The sequence below is a fragment of the Ruditapes philippinarum genome, unplaced genomic scaffold (assembly GCF_026571515.1).
Source record: "Ruditapes philippinarum isolate M1 unplaced genomic scaffold, ASM2657151v2 ctg4810_1_1_1_1, whole genome shotgun sequence".
Lineage (NCBI taxonomy): Eukaryota > Metazoa > Mollusca > Bivalvia > Venerida > Veneridae > Ruditapes > Ruditapes philippinarum.
The window spans coordinates 131,320-152,875 of NW_026858822.1; the positions used below are offsets into that span (position 1 = coordinate 131,320).

Here is a 21,556-nt window from a genome sequence, read left to right on the forward strand (position 1 = left end):
AAAAATAATATCAAATTTGAGCATATGTTTAAATTGATAGTAAAAGGACTTATGAATGTAGATATTTCGTTTCCAGGCTCCTTAAGATCAATCAAAATTTAGACGCGTGTATAATAGAGTTAGAGTTAGAGTAACCTCTCCTGATAACACTGCAAATGGCGTAAGGGTTCAAAAGGAAGGTGACTGTTGCACTCAAAAATAAAGTCGGTTACAGTGACTTCCCATGATATTATTGCAAATCAATCTCAAACGCAGTGATCTCTTCTAACAGGATTAGATCTCTGCCATCACAACATTTTCGTCAAGATTTTTGACGATATGAATTTTTTCAATTTTTATAGTAATTTTTAAAAGTAAACACGGTTTTGCTAATGTTTCAAGACCGTAAGGTGTTAGATGTGAACTAAAATGAAAAAATAATTTTGGAAACATAAATATTATGAAATTAATTTTTAAATTTTCAATATCATCGTTTATTTCCAAAACAATGGCCCCTCTCGAAAGAGAAATCATTCAAGTAATTATTAATTTCGACTCTACGCTTTACAAAAATGATTTTTTTTCTCAATCATATCGACATATTTGAAACAGAGTAGCGTAACCAGTTCGCGGAGTTTGATTGCAAATGGTAAGGGTTCTGTTGCAATTGTAACAACTCGGCAATCTCCGTCAAGTTCGGAGATCGACCTCGTATGTAAGTGTATGAATACACCAAATTGTTATACGGCCCGGCGAAACACAGATTTTAATTATTGATGTAAACAAAGATGGCGGACTTTAATCAGTGTCAATCGTAACAACTCGGCAATCTCCGTCAAGCTAGGAGGTCGAATTCTTGAAGTCGCCCGAGGTGTTCCGATTGACACAGGTAAATCAACAATTTTTAAAATAGTTCGTCAAAATGGCGCATCCCTTATTACTTCCCAAACTCCTCACATGAAGTGATTACCTCCCTTGGCAGAATTGTAATAACTGCCTTCACAGACGTCACATGAAATTGAAAGTCACATGACGTAACATCGAAATTCAAATGAAAATATCGACTGTTACATAGAAAATCTAACGTCATTTTTCTCTTTCTGTTTCATTTTAAACTTTTCGTACCTTCGTCCGTTATATTTATATTAAACAATTATCAAAAGTATACAAAATAATGAAAAAGAAATGAAAAAGCTAAAAAATATTAAATATACAATATTTAAATGTTTGTGATGGCAGACATCTCTGTACTGATAAGGAGAGATAACTGCGTAGAAGATTGATTACTTCCGATGCAAATTCTTGAAGTCGCCCGAGGTGCTCCGATTGAGACAGGTAAATCAACCATTTTGAAAATAGTCCGTCAAAATGGTGCATCCCGTATTACTTCCAAGGCGATTTCTTGAAGTCGCCCGAGGTGTTCCGATTGCGACTGTGACCTACAAATCGGGTCCCCTGATATAATTGAAAAATTGGTAAGTGTTCCACAGGGAGGTGACTGTTGCGCTACAAATCGAGTCAGTTTGAGTGACTTCTCCTGTTATCATTGAAAATGGCGTAAGGGTTCAAAGAGAGGTAACTGTTGCGCTAAAAAAGAGTCAGTTAGAATGACCTCCCATGAAAACATTGCAAATGGCGTAAGGGTTCAATGGGAGGTAACTGTTGCGCTAAAAAATGTTGATTAGAGTGACCTCCCCTGATTACATTAAAAAATGGCGTAAGGGTTTAAAAGGAAGGTAACTGTTGCGCTCAACAACAAGTTTATTAAAGTAACCTCCCCTGACAACATTGCAAATGGCGTATGTGTTCAAAAGAGAGGTGACTGTTATGCTATATAAGATTCGGTTTGAGTGACCTCCCCTGAAAACATTGCAAATGACGTAAGGGTTCTAAAGGGAGGTAACAGTTGCGCTAAAAAAAAAAATCAGTTAGAATGACCTCCCCTGAATACATTGCAAATGGCGTAAGGGTTCAAAAGGAGGTAACAGTTGCGCTATAAAAGATTGGGTTAGAGTGTCGACCTCCCCTGATAACATTGCAAATGGCGTAAGGGTTCAAAGGGAGGTACCAGTTGCGCTTAAAAAGATGTTGATTAGAGTGACCTCCCCTGATAACATTGCAAATGACGTAAGGGTTCTAAAGGGAGGTAGCAGTTGCGCTAAAAAAGAGTAAAGATTAATTTTTTATTTCTCCTAATTATGATTTAAAAATCTGGACCAAAATGCCTTGTTTACATTGTCATTATATTAGATATTTTCGACCATGCGACCACATACATGCATCGAGGACATATTTGAAGGAAAGTGACCGTGCGACCACATACACGCATCACAAGATTCCCGTTCTCTTACGAGAAAGGAACAAAGAGTTGTCCGCCCTTTTATTAAAGGCAGACTGTAAAAATGCCTTTGCCTTATGTTATTGATAAGGAGGCTAGTTTTCACAGATATGGCTTGAATTGGTTTATATATAACATTAGTAATGCAAAGCAAGCGGGTTTTCAGTTTACGTCTTTTTAAGTCCGCAATGAAATTTTAAAAAGATCATATATAACTTCTTGGAAAATTTTGAGTTTAAACTTTTTTCTACTTCTCATTATATGTATATAGCAGAATTATTATAATTTTGCAAAACATGAACGTTTCAAAAACGTTTTATATAAGTTAAATATTGGAGATATATTTCACACTGTTTTCACATATTAACCTGGGGGCATTTTTGCCGATGTACTATCCAAGGACAATAACTTGAGCCTATGTTTACATAAAAATTAATAAAAGGTAAAGCAGACTGAAGCCTAATAAATGAAACACAAAGTAAACGTCATATTTTCATGTGCCTTGATAGCGCAGTAAGCAGAGCGTCCTTGTCAGTGTTGTTTCATGCATTTAGATGCTCGTATCATAGTTAGGTCCCATTACATTTGAGTGTTTTATGCGACGTCCTGTGAACGTTGCCTTTGCCTTGTTGATCTTTATTCTTGTTATTTTATGTATCTTTTTCTTATTTGACCACCTTTTTTCAAATAGTTTCAAATGCATGAGATAGAAAATTTTTGTACACAGGTTGATAAGCAGTTGTGCTAAGTTTGGGGAAAACGTCAAACATCAGGAAAAAGCATTATCAGAAATGTAAGAAATATAATGAAATGACGTGTATTATATATTGATAATTAATATTTCGTAATCGTAGTGTGTTTAAAATTGATTGATTCTTAAAATGTTAAATAAGATTTTAAAAAATCACTTGAAATGTAGTTATTTTCTTAACAGTGGAACAAAAAATGAAATGAAATAAAAAACATAAAATAGAAATAGAAATTTATGAGAACCAAATACATGCATATTCAAATGATCATACAAAAGACAGACAAAGTAAAAAAAAAGGGAGAAAAACAACACCACCGGCAACAACGAAGGGTTCAAACATATAAGTACAAATCATTAAAAGTTACTGTGTCGTTGATTTACCAAGTGAGCTTCTATACGACGGTATACAGTTTTTAGAATTAAACTGTATATAGTTGTTGTTAAATAATATGCAGAGTTACCCTTTATTGGAATATTCCAAGTACCGTTAAGTCACAGGACAATTAATATGGACAATACACATTTAATTTCTATATTCGACTTATTCTACTTAAAAAAGAAAAGGTAATGTGATGGGCTGCAAGAAAAATATAGATTAAACTTGAGCAGCACGCAAATAAGACACCGGTAAGAATACATACATGTATTTGCAAGACTTTAGTCTTATCATTCCTGCTGAATTTGATCGTTACAAAAGCATGAAGTAGGCAGAAAAGTTGCGATCATGCAGTCACGCAGACCTTCATCCGTGTGACGTCAAATTCCCTATCAAAAGAGATACCTTATTTTCAGCTACATCTAGCCTTCATACCGTAATCTAACGCAAAACATACAATGCATACGTAGATACTTTATTTTTCTTTTTTTTCCTTTCTTTTTTATTCGTTTTTTTCTTCTTCAGAAAATAGCTGAAGATATACTCATGATACTAGTGATAATATTTAATACAGTGATACAATACTATCTTACGGAAGCCCATAAGTGCCATTTTGTCTTAGGACTTTTGTCTTATGACTAATGACTTGTGTATTATGACTTTTGTCTTATGTATTATGACTTGACAAAAAAGCGGAAAAAGGGCAAGTTTCATCACATGCACCCTTCATGGACGTTGGAGGTAAATCTGATAGTGAAACAGAAGACGATTTGGTAAGTGTTAAATTTAAAAAGTATGACAGTACTGTATTTCTCCTAACTTGAATAATTATCTCCCATACAAGGTTAGGTTTCGAATATATGGGTCATCTCAGATGAAAAAATAGGTCACAGGGCACAACAATCGTATTAACTGTTAAAGTTTAAGTATCAAAATATTTGCAAGACTGACACATTTTTAAAACATGTGTGAAACTTTATTCTGTATAAAATATAAATTATTTCTCCTTCAGGTAAATGCGAGTAGTAAACAATGCGAGTAGTAAACGTATTCATGCACTAGTTCAGAACATAGCAGGCCACTAAGAAGAAAAAAGACCCAGGAACATTGAAAAAGATTAACTTATGGAGATCCATTGATGGTAAACATGTTGGACATTCATCTTCTACCTGTGACTCTCTTTACAAAGGAAAATACAAGAAATTGATTTATGATTTATCAGACAAGTACAAAGGCAAATGTGCCGAATGATGATATTTTATCAAATTGCAGAGTACAGTAGGAGAACAAAAAGTAACAAAGAAGACTGCTTTGGTAAGAGTTAAATTGTTAAAAGATTTACATAAATTAATTTTGTTTATGTCATGACAACTATAGTATATAGGATTAACTGTACAACTAGTTGCAACTTCTCCATGCATCTGTTTCAGTTTCAGTTCTTTTCCAAAACTGTAAGGCATTGGCCTAACAACTTGAAACTCTTATTCTTTTGGTGACTCTATTGAGTTATCTCCCTTTTAAACTTCTTTTTTAATTTTCAAATATAAAGGTTATTTGAGTGTTCAGTACCTGTATACGGTGCAATTTTGATTTAAGCAGTCATAGTCTTACTTATCAACCCGCCCGCTTATATCAACAGACCGACGGTTTGTTGGCGAGGCTATGTTTTCCGTGATTGTGTATAAAATTTTCAGGCCATTTAATCAAACTCCGTCTTTGTTTAATCTTTTTTCTCCTAGCAACATTTATATGATTTAAAAAAAACAACAACAAAAACTACACACTGATAACTATGATGTTTGAATAATTATTGCAATTGACATTTTATACAGCAGTGTTTTTATAAATTATATATTTTGTCTGACATCTTATAAGTATGAATAAGAGCTTATATGTATACGTACTCTGTTTTCCAGATATCACAAGTGAATATGTTGGCGTTCCATAGCTTTTGGTTTTGTCTTTGGATACAACAGGTTAACTCTGTATTAGGAGTGACACCTTCAAACATACCAGACACATCGACAGCAGGAAGTACACGGCTTGAATTAGTGAAACACTATTTTTACTGTGGGTTTTCATATCCGGAAATTATTCTTTTGTTGTTTGTTATAAATAACATTAAAATATCGTTGCGACAGCTTAATAGAGTACTTAAATGTAACAACTTACGACGTCGAACTGGATACACACCAGATCACATTGTTCTTGATTATATTTCCAAGGAAATTGAGACAAGTGGTCAGTGCATTGGTTATCGTTCGATGTGGAAACGCTTGACAAATGAACATAAATTAAGAGTTCCTAGAAATAAAGTTCTTTCATTTATGAAAACTATTGATCCTGACGGAATTAATTTTCGGAAAGCCCACAGAATTAAAAGACGCAAGTACAGAATAAAGGGGCCAAATTATGTATGGCACGTAGACGGTTACGATAAACTGAAACCATATGGCTTTTGTATACACGGTGCTATTGATGGTTACAGTAGAAGGATACTTTGGCTAGAAGTGTCACAAAGTAACAACAACCCTGCAGTCATCGCTATGTATTATCTTGAAGCGCTGAAGACGCTTCGGGTTGTTCCCCGAATTCTTCGTTGTGATAAGGGAACGGAAAATTCAACTCTGTCTTTGCTCCAACCGTTCTTCCGGTACAATGATACAGATAGTATATCGAGACTTAGAAGTTTTATATACGGAAAAACGTTTCAAATCAACGAATAGAGGCCTGGTGGGGAACTATGAGACGCCAAGGAATTCAATGGTGGATTTCCTTTTTCAAAGATTTAAAGGACAATCAAGAGTATGATGAATTAAATCCTTTACATGTTGAATGCTTGAAATTCTCTTTTATGCACTTGATTCAGGCCGAGCTTGACAGAATAGCGGTTAATTGGAACTTACATTCCATACGTAAACAGAAATTCTGAGGTACCAAATGGAAAACCCGATTTAATGTACTTCGTTCCGGAATTGTTTGGCGGACACAATTATGGAAAGATTGTAGATCAAAATGATGTTGTGAAATGTACGGCTTACGTAGGACAACATGCATTATAGAATTTCAAGATTTGGTAAAATTACTAAAGCCTGACATCCGCATTCCCAAGGATGTACAAGATGCTCTAGAACTATACAGGGAACTACTGGAACTTATTGATGAAGCCATGGAATAATTTCTCTCATATATGTGCTCTGAATAAATTCTCTTCAAGTATCAGATATTTAATATAATTCATTAAGATCGTTTGCGGAACAAGTTCTTGCCAAGGTTTTTTTTAATCAAAACCCTAGAACCAACCAGTACTGGTGTCATATGAAGAAACATGGAGATGGCTCGAGTAGGACTCGAACCCATAGTCCTTAGGTTGAGGGGCAGACACATTAACCAAGAGGCCACCGCTCCTCTTTCCCCTTGTTTAAAAGAAATGGATTGTAGTACGAAACGTAATGTTGTGTAAGCTTGTTCCTCCGCAAAATGGGTTTTTATATGGAGTTAAATAAAGGAGTATGTAAAAATCATAAAGTAGAGCAATTTATTATATCTTACAATAATTAAGTCATGCAATAAATTCAATTTTGAAAAAGAAACAAAACCAAATGCTATCAGATAGTATCAGATGTTAACTTTGAATTGCTTTTGCGTAGTGGATTGGTAAATTCTGCGATCACACTTATGTGCCTTTGAACCAGAATCTTTTACTTATTTGAGGTCAATTCAAGGACATTAAAGTAATACAAAGAAGAATGAAACACGAGGCTATTTGATCTGATAGCTATCTGATACAAGGGGGCTAAACTAGTTACATGCTTGTTCCCAAAATGTTGTTCTGAGATGCCCACAATGTAACTTCCAAACATGCAGATTTTACAGGATATATGTCTTATAATATTGTTATATTGTTATATTATATAAATGTATATAATTGTCTATTATATGATTTAAAATTCATACACAACATAAGAAGTAGTTATGTACATTAAAATAACATAAACTGATATCTATTCTGTTTCCCTTTTATAGGTTTTTCCATAGAACTTATTCAAACAACCCTTGAAACTTCACTGGTGGATATCAAAACATGAATATTTGTTACTAACACGAATCATTTTATCTTAAACTATGTCCATTTGTTTTATTTCCTTGCTTAGGTTTAAAGACTGACACTTTCAAAAAATATTGTTTTAAGGAAAAGAGCTCGCTTATATGAAATATAATCTGATAAACAAAATTAAATGGTTTTAACGAAATATATTGACAATTATTTAAGTCTTTAAGTAAAAAAATAAACAAGTGTTAACTTAAAACCAACTTTCTTTTCGGCATACAAACTTAAATATTTTGAAATCAGTCATAAGTTTTACTTAGATTTAAACAAATTGAAAATACTTATATCAAAGAAACAGAAATAATTATAGTTTTGAAAACAGCCTAATACAAAACAAGAACTATCACTAAATGTGATTAATACCCCCGCAAGACTGCTTCGGAAATGATGGAGTTATTAGTAATAGAATACCTTTTAAAAGAATTGAAATTGAGTTATGGTTGTGGGCAATTAAAGATAGTTGTGGTTCTTGTATGTTTCAGTTCCAGTCAATGTGGTTTAACATTGATGAAGTGTTATTGAATTACCCTGTAATAAGTTCAGAAAGAGTTACGCTTCTTCAGCACTGCACTTCATCTCATTGCGCTTGACCATTGTATGAAGTTGCATTAAATTCTAAACATTAATTTTAAGTTATGCATCGGACAAGGAAAAGGAATAAAGGGCAATAACTCTACAAATACTGAAGATGGAGTTATGGTTATTGTATACTGCACTTCCTTTCATTGTGCTTGACCATTGTATAGAGTTGTATTGAATTCCAAACCATAGTTTTCAAGTTATGCACTGGACAAAAATTAACAAAGGGCATTGTATGAAGTTTTTTTGAATTCGAACCCGTGCTTTTAAAGTTATGCTTCGGACAAGGAAAGATATCAAAGGGCAAAAGCTCTGTAATTTGTCAAAATGGAGTTATGATTCTTGTGTACTGCACTTCCTCTTATTGTGCTTGACGATTGTATGAAATTGTATTGAATTACAACCAGTAGTTTTCAAGTTATGCTCCAGACAAGGAAAAGAAACAAAGGGCAATAACTCTGTAATTAGTCAAGATGGAGTTATGGTTCTTGAGTACTGTACTTCCTCTCAATTCGCTTGACCATTGTATGAGGTTATAAGGAATTCCAACCATGAGTCTTAAGGTTATGCTCCGGACAAGGAAAATGCAACGGACCGCTTGACCGACCGACCGACCAACCAACCAACCAACCAACCGACTGACCGACCACCGGTTGACTCCTATATACCCCCCTAACTTCGTTTCGGGGGTATAAAAAGTTTTATTTAATGTAATATTAACCACTTTTGACGTCACTCTCAATATATATCAAACAATAATATTTCAGTTCCATTATATCACTTTTACTTATTTGCTACACCCGTTCATATCTTAGTTTATTTACTAAACTCTGTTGGGAATTCAGTCGCTACTGGTCTGCTATCGGGATCATAGTTCAGCCCCTTGGTTACAATGTCTACTATTCTGCTACAAATACAGTCCATTTGTACAAGTTTTGTAATGGCATGTGGGACTTCTTTTTGACTCATAAATTCTTTAATTGTTTCAACAACTGATCTTTCATTTTCTTCTTCATCTTCCTCTTGTAATCCCCACATTGGACATTCACTGAATAATTCTGCAAGAGTGCCTGCCATTCCCCAAACATCAGATTTTGTTGATGCAGGTCTATTACCAAGCAAAATTTCTGGTGCTTGAAAGATAAGGGTACCTGGTTGCATACCTGGTGCATAGGTGGTAGCAGAACTATTTATTGTTAACAATTTTGAAATCCCCAAGTCACATAATTTCACTACTTCTAAAGATTCTGATACAATGATGTTCTCTGGCTTTAAGTCTCGATGTAATATAATAGGAGAACTGTTGTGCAAGTAAGCAACAGCCTGTGATATCTTTTCAGCAATGTGGCACTTTTTTAGAAGGGGGATTATTTGGCATCGATCACCAAACAGTAGGTCATCTAAATTTGATCCTTTTATGTACTCAGACACAATGTGTAATGCATTATTATATACCGAATACCCCATACACAGTATAATGTGTGGATGCCTTACTCTGCTGAGAACTTTTACTTCTCGTTCAAGAGCTTTCTGGACTAGTTTAATTCGCCTTATTTTTACAGTTTTTATTGCAACTGGAGTAAAAAGATAATGTGCCAAATGTACTGTTCCAAAAGAGCCTTCCCCAATTTTAGGTCCCATAAAAAAACTATCATAAGGAATTTCTGGCACATTTACATCTGTTGAGAAATTAAGCGCGTGTATAGGATTATACTTGGCTGTACTTGAACGTTCTTTGAAATAGTCACAGTTTGTCTGTTCACTCACATTCTCATTCATGACATGACTTTTTATTACTTCATTGTCTGTAATGGAATCATAACTAGGAGTTGATCGTTCAGTAACAGTAACAATATCAACTGTTTTGTCCTCCATTGATGGTTCAGTAACACTGTCAACTGTACTGTCCTCCATTGATGGTTCAGTAACACTGTCAACTGTACTGTCCTCCATTGATGGTTCAGTAACAGTGTCAACTGTTTTGTCCTCCATTGATGGTTCAGTAACAGTAGCAACTGTACTCTCCTCTATTGATGGTTCAGTAACAGTAACAGTATCAACTGTACTGTCCTCCATTGATGGTTCAGTTACATAAGCAGTATCAACTGTACTGTCATCCAGGGACTGAAGTCTTACTCGGTCAGTTAAAATCTCCTGAGTTGCATGACAAGTGTTTGTTGAAAGTTTTATTTTTTCTGCCAGCAAAGCTTGAGAGTCCACCCTTACAGCTGCACATTCATAAAGTGTATCTTCATCTGATACCTTCACCAAGTATTCACCAGGATCAGTTACGGGGATTAAGCAAAGGTCAGGTCCACTTGCAAAGAGTTCGTTGTTTTTATACCACTGAAAATATGCACCAGAATTATGTTCTTTATAAAGTACTCCAAGTATGATTTCCTTGTTTTCTTGCTTCTCAAAACCCACAATCTGGTCAGGTGTATGAATTATTCCTTTTGCGTTTGATGTAGCTGTTGGATATTCAAAGTGGTTAGAACTCGGATCTGCTTGGCTCAAAATAGAGATCTTGTTGACTGTTATGCCTGTCACTTTGAAACTATTTTCCAGTGGATTATACCCATCTCTTTCTCTGTCAGGATCACTTACAATTGTGTCAAGAAAGCAGTCATCAATGGTTTGGCAGATTTTTTGTGAACATTCTGCTGTGTATGATGAGTTGCAAAGTTTAGTGTACTTTACACATATTTCACCAGGTGTTTGGTCATTTACTATCAATGATGTTAGAGGAACCGGAATGCTTTTATCATCTACATGCTGTCTAACTGGCTCTCTACCGTCAATCTCCTGTTTTTTAGATGTTCTCAAATATAAAAAGTACTGAGAGGAAAACACGCCGATAGACTTCAAGTATGTTTGCAAATTACATTCTTCCCCATTTGGCATGACAAATTTTGAGATTACTTCTCCGTTACATGTAGACAGGTTCACTACCATATCTGTTAACTTTCCCATATCATTTTTTCCATCTGGAAAGAAAATGCTAGTTGCATAATTTATAACTGTCTGAACAGTTTGCTCTTCTTCTTTTTTAAATTCGTATATTCTTGTACCGCCTCCTCTCCGTGCGGTAACTTGTCTTAACTTCCCACGAGTTTCATGAAGCCATCCAAGGTGCAACTTATATATGGCATGTCTACCAGTACCTCGCTGTTTCTGAAAGAAGAAATAATAAGCTATCTATGATAATTTATTGAAAATACACCAAGGGATATAGTTTTATATAGAAATTTGATGAATCTTTCAACCATCATAACTGAATCTCATAGAAAACTTAAATGTATACGTCATTTAATAAAGCGCCCAAAAATATGTGTCACTCACATAAAAACTTGCTGTTTATTTCTTTCAAAAAAGTACATTATTTTACGCAATGGTCGTATTCATTGATTCGTTAAATTAATCTAGGTTTTGACAAAACCAAAACACAGTTACCAGACTAAAATTTTAACCAAGTGATCTAGTATTTACCACTCATTTACCAGAACGTATTTTGACTTTTGAATTATGTCTTATGTATTTTGACTTTTGTATTATGTCTTATGTATTTTGACTTTTGTATTATGTCTTATGTATTTTGACTTTTGTATTATGTCTTATGTATTTTGACTTTTGTATTATGTCTTATGTATTTTGACTATTATATTATGTCTTATGTATTTTGACTTTTGTATTATGTCTTATGTATTTTGACTTTTGTATTTTGTATCATGACATATGTAATACGGCTTATGTATTGTCTATTGCGGGTTAAGAAGTATGCATCATTTGAATTATACAGATATGTAAGAAGTAAGAAGTATCGCAGCTTGCTCATCTATTACCCTATCTCCTTAGTGATAATTTTACTTGAGAATACTAAATTTGACTGCTATTTGCATGTCGGTTCTGTGCCAAAATAATCATAAATGTTCAAACTGTTTTCTACAACTGAATCTTAGTGCTTCGAATTATTTTGTTAATAGAATAAAAGAAGATTTTGCATGTAGGTTATTTACAGTGTTTATTTATATATTATGTAGTCAAACATTGCACAAATGCTTTAGAAGAATGAAAAGTCAAACATTTGTTATTTGTCATTTTCAAGAAAACTTTATCGATTTGGTAGAACCATTTCATGTATCAGATCATTCTATAAGTGATTTTACAATTCCACCTATTGATCATGTTTAGAAAAAAACAACAAAGAATTGGCTTCAAAATGTCATATTTTAAATTATGAAAAAAATCCTTGTTTTCACCATAGATTCCTCAATATCAGATTATTAATTATCATTTATTGTACTCTTTGTATTTTCACATATTAATATACATTTATAGTAAAGTTTCATTATATAAAACATTCAATTTGAAGAGGAAAAAAGTAATATTTTGAATGATTACATACTACAAGCTGTCTTATTTTTCATATTAATTACATATCATTGCATGTATATATAGTGATATCAAAATACAACTGATTCAGGTACTCTCATATTTCATTCCTCCACAAAATATGATAAACAAAATCAACAAGTTAAGGCAGCGTTCAATGAACGCAAAAAAGACAATAGTGTGAAACTTCTTATTTATTTATATTTGAATAAGTTATGCTGAATTAATGCAATTGAATCAACCATTTCACTTAACTTGATTTTTATATTAATTAGAATTATATGGCACATAAACCGACAAGCACGTAAACTGACAGAAGAACAAAGTTGTACATGCACAAAGTATCATAGTAGATGACTTTAAGCATTAAAGATGCATGCCTCCAGATGAGTCAAAATATTTTTTTTAAAAACTCAAACTTAAGATAAATATGCTAAGATTTTAAGAAAAGTAAAGAGATTCAAGAATTAAGTTATAATTTACATGTTGGGATAAATCACTGGTTTTGCAGTATGCATCACCATAATTCTCCTAACGCGTAACGAAAGGGCTATATTTGCCAATTTAACCACCTTTAAAAATTTACGATTGTAAGTAGATTATTACTTTGTTCATAACAATATTTTCCTTTTCATAATATTCATGAGAATTTTCATGAATGTTTGAAGTATGCTGCTTTAAAAGTTAAAGAGTTATTCAAATCCTTAATTATTATATATTAAATCATGACTCAGATATAGATGTACATATATGAAGACTGTTTTTCCTAAACTAAAATGATTATTTTTGTTGCAAGTTTAAGGCATGGGGCATGTTCTTCACACTTCTTTAGGAGGACCCAGCAACTACCAAAGCAAAATTTTTTTGGTAAAATAGATAAATACAGAATTCCTAAAGAAAGCCCAACACGGCAAAATTGAAAATGTTGCAGGCTCGGTTTGATTGAGCCTGTTCATGGACGGTACTGGAAAGTGCAAGTTACCGTCCACGCCCCCTAGCACCGGCTTAAGCAGAATTCAACATTTAAACATGAAATAGTAAAATTTTGAATTTAGAAACATCCGCAGATGTGTTCATACGGCGGTTATCATGGAACCTTCAATGTGACACTTCCGTGCCATTCCATGAAAAGCGGCGTATGGTCCCCAAGTAATAAAAAGCGTGTGCCCTAAACGAGAAAACAATGTGCGGAACTAAATAAAATGGAATTTTGAAAGGGGATCAGAGGTTATGAAGCCTACATATCACAGATAAGACGTCAAAAGACAAATTTAAAACATCATTATTCAGTATCTAGGGATTTGTACTTATAAATCATAAACCTGTTTCTTGAAAAAATACTTGTATTTTCCATTGTAAACAGAGTAACGTAACAGACTGAATGTCTCATTTTTACCTTTTTTGGATTTTCCATCATAAGCTGTTTCTTCTTCTTTTTTTGCCCTGCTATATTTTTAACTAGCTCCTTAATTCGTTTTCTTCTCACATTTTTCCTGTAGGAGAAATAATATATATTTCATACAGAATATTGCAAGAATCAAGTTTCACAACTGTATCAAAATGTGTCTGTCTTGCAAGAATCTTGTTACTTAATTAATCTAACAAATAATATTCATTCATAAATCAGATGACCAATAATGGAATAAGACCTAGAAAACCAATCAAAACAATTTTCCTGGCCAATCTTCATAAAATTTGCGGTGAAAATGTAAATTCTAGAGAGTTAAGATTTATAGCGCACTGTAAACTACTTTTTCTCACGAAATGAAATGGTCCATATAAGGACTCGTCCGAGAAATATTTGGGACAAACATCCTGACCGTGTTCAACAGAGGCAAATGAGTGACCATCGGTGTATTAATGTGGATGGACATTCATAAAACCTTACTAAGCCACTGTTTGACGGATGTGTTCTAAAAAAAAAGAACCTGATATTAAGACAACTTTGCAATTAGAATCGAGGTGAAAAGTAAAACTATAAAAGAGCAAGATGGTTTTAAAATGTACGTCAGTGTTGGTATACTTTTCTGGCCCTTCGTGATCATTGATGCCAGCAGTATTAAGTGTGGATAATTGAGTACCGCTCAAGACGGTGCAAGGGGGCGTGAGGGATGTTGCACTTATTCATTATCCCTCATGAACAGACTCAATCAAACTGAGTCTGCAATTTTCGCGTAATTTTGTTGTGATTAATGCTTCAGGGGGATCACTTTGTTTCCATTTTATTCTTTTCAGTGATACACATGCCAGTGAAGAGCTTGGAAGTTGAATTTCTTTTATTAACAAAACAATATTTTGAAATTTGGAATAATTTTTTCCTTTTTGTAAATATTTACAAAGGTACTTTGTGTTTATCTTTCCATAAATCTTCTTCAAATGTTATGTTTCTCAAAATCAAAACTGACATTCCTCGCTTTTGTTATCCAATTCAGTTCTAGAGAACAATAATCCTGCTGGTCAGTTTTTTTTAATTGATTTTGTTATTGTAACTGCTTTAAAAACACTCATTAAAGGCAGTTTTAAATTAAAGTGTAGTATTCTTATAAGTACTCCATTATAACATTTATACATGTCTCATATCAATTGTTATTAGCCTTTGACACAGAAAGTGTTACTTCGATATGATTTTGAAATAGATATTGTTATTTTATTCTTGATAAATTATCAGTAATAATTCCTTGAATCATTTAGTGGTCTCCTGAATAAACTTGTTACACATGAATAGATTATTCCAAGTGTTGGACCTATCAGTTCATACCGGGTCAACATTGCATCATTTTATATCTCACCTTACAGTTAATTAGCCAGCAACTTGAAAGATGTAGATAAAAGTGATTTATATTTTCCCAGTTGTTCGCATAGTTTCTATACAGACCATAGTACAGAACAAAATATACAAACTGAATTAAAGATAAAACTCTAGAAATTTAAATTATGAATTTATAGATATTTTTGAAATTTTATGTGCTGTAAAAAATTCATTGAGTGAAATATGATCAGACCTATAAATATTCTTTAATGTTATTGCTGATTCTCAAAATACACATCACCTTACAACACATTACGTGTTATATTATGCTAACTGGCTTTAATGACGCTGTATCTGCCAAGTGGGATTAAGGTCTTAGACCCATCATTGACATATCTTAGAACCTATGGAATGTTAATATTTATTGAATCTATGCTACATGCCTGACATGTTTGCAAATTTTCATTGACTTTTACCATCTAATAAGAAAATTATGACCAAATGTATGTTTTCGGCCTTTCCCTTTCTGGATCGTGTAAAATTTGCCAGAGTTGAACTATAGAAATGAGCTTATTTTCAACAGATATTGCAAAAACATTAGAAATTTGGTACCAAATTGTAGTACATTTATTATTTTATCAAAATAAAATATCATTTGAGTAACAGTATTTGCAATAAAACTTATGAAAACAAAAATATGTTACCATTGTCACTCGGAAAATGGCCAAATCGTGAAAATGTAGACTTGTACTTCAATTTTTCTAAGAATTTTCTATAACCTACTTACAAGGTCCAGCCAATTGAAATACATAGAAATTATCTAACATACCATATGAGAAAAATAAGAAAAGAAAGACATCATTTACCATGTTGTTTGTAAAATATACAGCATTATATTTGACAACCCCATAAACTGATTTTGGCCATTTTTCATCAACAGTACACATTTCTTTATGTAAAATTCAAAATACATTTTGAAAAGTATCAAACATTCTCAAAATGACCTAATTATCATGAAGCTATATTCTAAGCATTCTATAAATATGTTAATTACTGTATATACTGAGTAAATGTAAAAATTGTCAACTTGAAATGGATCTCAACGTATTGTTCTGACTTTAGAAAGAGCACGAGCAGTGTACTAAACTGTATTATTCCCAAAGTATCCCCTCTGGAGCAACACAGAAGTATATCATATAAAAATGCTATGTCATACACTAATTCCTTGAAAAATACTGTGCAAGGGCAGGGATAACAGTTTCTAATGTTCTTTTAGTATTAGTTACTCGTGGCTGACCGTCACAGTTCTTCATCACGAAAATGTTCCGAAGACCATCTTCGCCTTGGCGCTTAAAGATGCACCTTAGATGTTGTAGGTTCAAGCCGGACGCAGCAATATTCTCGGCTGTAGTTAACTTACACACACTATTATAAATCAATACTCTAAGTGACGGCAAATTCTTTGCTTTTTCCCGACTGCACAACTGGGAATTGTACACAGATTTTGTTGAAAATGTGTGTGGCAGCAGATCAACAGATAATATGTCCAAGTGGTGAATAAGTTTACCAAGAATCGAGACATCTTCTGAAGCATTATGAGCACAGTATGAAGCTCCCAATAGATCCTTTGCAAGGTCTTCCTGTTTGTAAGACTTCCTGTTTGGGTATGCTTTTCTAAATATAGACAGTGAATCCGCACATCCAGCAACACACTTTACACATTCTGTCCCTCAATCCTACATTGTCACATGCCGTCAACAAAACAGGAAAGTCAAATCTTCTGCCATTATGCGCAACCAATACAACATTCTGAAATTTTTCTAACCAATCACAATATGATTTCAAAGCTTCATATATGGAATAAGCCTCTACATTAGTTCCATTGTACTGCATCTTGTGATCCACCATTCTTAGGCCGGTCACTTCTTGTGCCTTGTCAGATATGGGCAATGTAGGTAGAACATACATATTGAAAGCTTTCCCACTTTTAGGTTCTGTGGCAGCAACCTGGGTAATATGTGGGATCTGGCCATCGTGTACTGAAACAAACAACACAATTATTTATAAATAAATAAACAATTTTGAGCTGTTTTATGTGCTCTTATAAATAATCTGAGATCTTATTCTAATTCAGCTTGTTCCGAATAAGGATAAACCATTCCTGATATATTGCATATTTTTTTACAATTATATTTTAAGAGACGACTAATCACTCAACCTAATATCGAAGGACGATAACCTAAAATGAAAGCAACTGTGTTACAGTTTTCACATGATATATATCAACAAATTCGCAATACAGGTCTACTTACTAAGGCCAGTTGTCTCCAGGTCAAAAGCAATGTATGTAGGCTGTCCTGTTGGCAGCACTATAGGTTTGAAGTCACCTCGAGGGACTGGATCTGGCAGCTTTTGGATGTCAGCATCATCTGAATGCCCAATCTCTGAAATACAAATATATAGATTAGAATATAACCTATAAAAGTAAACAAAAGGTAATTTGCAAACTTTGTTTTAGTAATGTTTATATTTACAAGAAATGATGTTCGAAGAAGGAAAAGAAGAAGGAAAACACCAGTACCTGCAAGACTGACAGTATTTTGTCAAAATACATGTATATGAGCCGTGTCATGACAAAACCAACATAATGGGTTTGCAACCAGCATGGATCCAGACCAGCCCATGCTGTTCGCTATCAGTTTCTCTACTTGTAATAGAGTTGGAAAGCAAACAGCATGGATCCTGATCAGACTGCATGGATGTGCAGGCTGATCTGGATCCATGCTGGTCGCAAACCCATTATGTTGGTTTTGTCGTGACACGGCTCATATGTTTGTTCTGTAAGTAAAAAAAACAACAGCACAAATCACTTTACCTACCTGACTGATAGGACATGCCTTCAAGAGCTTCTTGAGCACCTTGTGTTATTGACCGCTCTTGTTTTAGTTGAAGTCGCCGCCGCTTAGTCGATGGCAGTGCCGATCTTTCCTGGACACGCTTCCTATGCTTCTGGCATTTATCTGCATATCTGAGGCTGTGGACACCAGGGGAAAGACCTGCCTCGGAGTGTACCTGAAAGCAGTAATCAGATTATTTAGCACACTTTAAAATGAAATATTCAGTCAAACATGGATATTGTAAGAAAAGAATTTTCTTGATCTATATATAAACCCAGGCAAAAATAATTCAGATAAAATGGGAACTATTCATAACTCTTTACTATTGTTGAGGAAAACTGCATTATGATTTTTGTAAAAGTAACACCATTATTCAATAAAGTTTGCTTTTCACACCAACAATTTATACATTCCATCAAGGTGCATAGTGGTCTATAAGCAATATTTTTCTTCATTATCACTCAACATTTTCAACAGCAATTGCTTATATCTTTATATAAAAGTCATCTTGTGGATTGTTTGTCTCATAAAACTGACTGGCATACAGGTCCTATCTGCACAAAGCATAACAGAAAATTTAATGACAATCTTTCCAAAGTTCTAGATAATAGAGTATTTACCTTATGATCATCACCTGTCAACATCTTGTTCCTTGAATAATAACAGTGCTGAACTGGAACAGCTGAACAAAAACAACAAACTTCAATAAACAATTAACATCAATCAACCGTCAAACAAACATTCCAACATTATTTTGGCAATACATCCAACTAAATACACTTCCATGAAAATTATTTTTTTTTTTTTCAAAGGCTTCAACAATCTGAAAGAGACTGTTTTCTCTTTCTCAAATATAAATCAATGCTTATTACTTTATGAATGTTCTTTATTTTTCGAGTGATGGTTGAAGTTTGCCAAAATTATGCATGAAAAATTCACAAATATATGTAATACTGAAAACAATTAATACCAAGGAAACAGGGTCTCCAGAACTAGTATACCACAAATGAAAGGTTGTTATGACTTTCTTAATTGTTGTTCAAAACTATGTCTGTACTGGTCTAACATTTGTAAATAAAATAACAAGCAAACTAAACAGAACAAACTTAAACAGTAACAAGATATGTACCTTTGAAATGTAGTGACGCCCTTCATTGATGAATGCTGCTGTGGCCTTCACTCTAAAATCCAAAGATTCTGAATTCCCATAATGAAGGGACTTTGGAGCCCTCATGGTGACCTCTCTGTTGGCGTGCTCGCACTGCTGACTCGAACCTAGGTCTGCGAGCTGGGGAGCCTTCATCACAACTGGTTCAAACAGTTTTTCTAGCTGAGATCTAAGGTGGTCGTCCTTAAGCGGTCCTTTGTAGGGCAGGCTTCTGTGTGAGTATTTAACACTGCGGTCACGCTTGTACCCACACCATCGAGGCTGGCACATTGTGTGGTCTGCGAATTGATGAGGTACTAAAGCTTTCAGATTTTCTTCTAGTCCCTTTGGATCACCTTGATTCTTTGCTAGAATATACTTCACACATTTCTGAATGTGTAAGATCACTAACTTACTGAGCTTTGTGCTTTTGTCCGCCTGAAGAGCATATAGCTTCTTTCCAATGTTTTTCACTATATGATTTCTGTCAAATTTCTTTTTCAAGCTAATGTTTGATTTGGATTTCAGACGAGCTATCATGGTGTTATCTCCATCGCCTTCAATCACTTCCACAGGGGTTCCGTCCTTGTGTAGCTCACATACACCCCGCTCACCCGATACACTTTCCATAAGCCTGGCACTTCCTGTGTGATCATGAACACAACGATGATTTCGTACTGCCTCTGAAGGTCTATAAGACCACAGAATTTGCAACACTTTAAACCAGAAAGAAGAACATCAAACTCAACGATTCTACGACCTGTCTTCCAGCCCATCCTTGACACATTTTTAGGCAATTTCGGCTGGCATTCACAGTCTTGTCCATTACACAAATGTGCTCCAACATAATTGTGATCTTCTATAACATTCGACTGCTTCTTTAATCGCCGAGAATTCACAACTTTCTTGTAACGGCCTGTTTTATCGCGGACTTTCATTTTGACATTTACGGTGAAGGACGTTTCATGTAATCTCTAAACAAAGTGGTGGATTTCAAACATCCGATAATTTCAACGAATTGTTGGGAATTTGGATATTATATTGTTAATATACCAAACAAATAGCAGTTATTTAATTTTTGTTTACAATACTTTTTACGAAAACGCAATTTGTAACGTTTATATTTTTTAGAGAATAACTAAGCCGACCTAAGCCGAGTAATCCCGAAGTACCTCCGTATCCGTTACGAGGAAGGGCGGAGTTAGGCGAAATTTCACGATCTAATGATGGGTCTAAGACCTTAAGCCGTCAATTGTATCATAATCCATGCTTTTTTAGGGGAAATGAACCTTATTCCACTTTTACACTCATGAATGAAGTTTATCTATCTTTCAAATTTGATTTCTATGACAGGCATTATGTCTGTCTGCTAACATAAAGAAACAGGTGGCCATAGTAAATCATGATGTTTGCAAACCTCAAAGCAGTAAAATCACTTATTAATTAATCTTGGATATTTTTATTTATTTCCTTACTATTTCAACTCAAAGAAAGTCAAAATATATTGTTCAAGTGATTGCACAGGTTAATGAACAAATATGGTGAGATAACACTGTGAGGAGTGCTTTGCATTAACACCTGTTGTCTAAATTTTGTACTCTTGATGAAATCTTTGTAGTTTTAACTGATACATGAATCGGAGCAAGTATGTGCTATACATAAATAGCATAAATAGTGTTCGCTATAAACAAACAATAATACATTGAGAAATAAGCTTGTATAAGGGAGCCTAACTGTTTTCAATTTCAACACTTACCAAATTGTCTTCTGTTTCACTATCAGATTTACCTCCGTCAGCCATAATGGGCGCATGTGATGAAACTTGCCTTTTTGCCGCCTTTTTTGTCAAGTCATAATACATAAGACAAAAGTCATAATACATAAGTTATTAGTCATAAGACAAAAGTCCTAAGACAAAATGGCACTTATGGGCTTCCGTACTATCTAGATCTGTCATAAGCTTTATCTATATCTATTCTCTTCCTACGCAGTGACCCCGTTGATCAGTAAAATCTGCAAAGGGAGGTAATCACTGTGAGGAGTTTGAAGATATCTGGAATTTTATCGTGACAAAATATGGTAATTGATTTAAATCTACTATAACCTCTTGTCTGCAGGAATATATAGGTTTGCAGACCTTTTGGAGTCTCTTCGAGTAGATAATGAAGACGAAAAAAAAGATATAAACTTTACTCAATATAGATTCATTATAAGACTTAGTCATTTGTAAAACGGAA

The 21,556-nt window shown here is 34.1% G+C and overlaps 3 protein-coding genes across 4 annotated transcripts; 1 reads left to right on the plus strand and 2 right to left on the minus strand.

Moving 5' to 3' along the window:
• The first annotated feature begins 4,035 nt into the window (after positions 1-4,035).
• LOC132754378 (uncharacterized) lies at positions 4,036-6,881 on the plus strand. Of its 2 annotated transcripts, none has more exons than XR_009629078.1 (3): positions 4,036-4,217; positions 4,457-4,758; positions 5,361-6,881. XR_009629078.1 is itself a non-coding variant. In XM_060744991.1 (3 exons), the coding sequence occupies exons 2-3, from the start codon at positions 4,583-4,585 to the stop codon at positions 6,168-6,170; spliced, it is 813 nt and encodes a 270-aa protein (XP_060600974.1). In that variant the 5' UTR covers positions 4,036-4,217; positions 4,457-4,582; the 3' UTR covers positions 6,171-6,426. The 2 variants fall into 2 exon arrangements, 1 of the variants encoding a protein (XP_060600974.1); XM_060744991.1 differs by having other exon boundaries at positions 4,457-4,585; positions 5,361-6,426.
• Positions 6,882-6,968: 87 nt separating this feature from the next.
• Positions 6,969-15,377, minus strand: LOC132754377 (uncharacterized). The gene is made up of 2 exons (XM_060744990.1): positions 13,923-15,377; positions 6,969-11,308 (listed from the first exon to the last, which is right to left on the minus strand). Exons 1-2 carry the CDS (start codon positions 13,941-13,943, stop codon positions 8,951-8,953), a joined length of 2,379 nt encoding a protein of 792 aa, XP_060600973.1. The 5' UTR covers positions 13,944-15,377; the 3' UTR covers positions 6,969-8,950.
• Positions 15,378-15,908: 531 nt separating this feature from the next.
• On the minus strand, positions 15,909-19,442 carry LOC132754379 (uncharacterized). The gene is made up of 5 exons (XM_060744992.1): positions 19,302-19,442; positions 18,793-18,854; positions 18,155-18,347; positions 17,588-17,719; positions 15,909-17,314 (listed from the first exon to the last, which is right to left on the minus strand). The coding sequence occupies exons 2-5, from the start codon at positions 18,814-18,816 to the stop codon at positions 16,950-16,952; spliced, it is 714 nt and encodes a 237-aa protein (XP_060600975.1). The 5' UTR covers positions 18,817-18,854; positions 19,302-19,442; the 3' UTR covers positions 15,909-16,949.
• Positions 19,443-21,556: the final 2,114 nt, after the last annotated feature.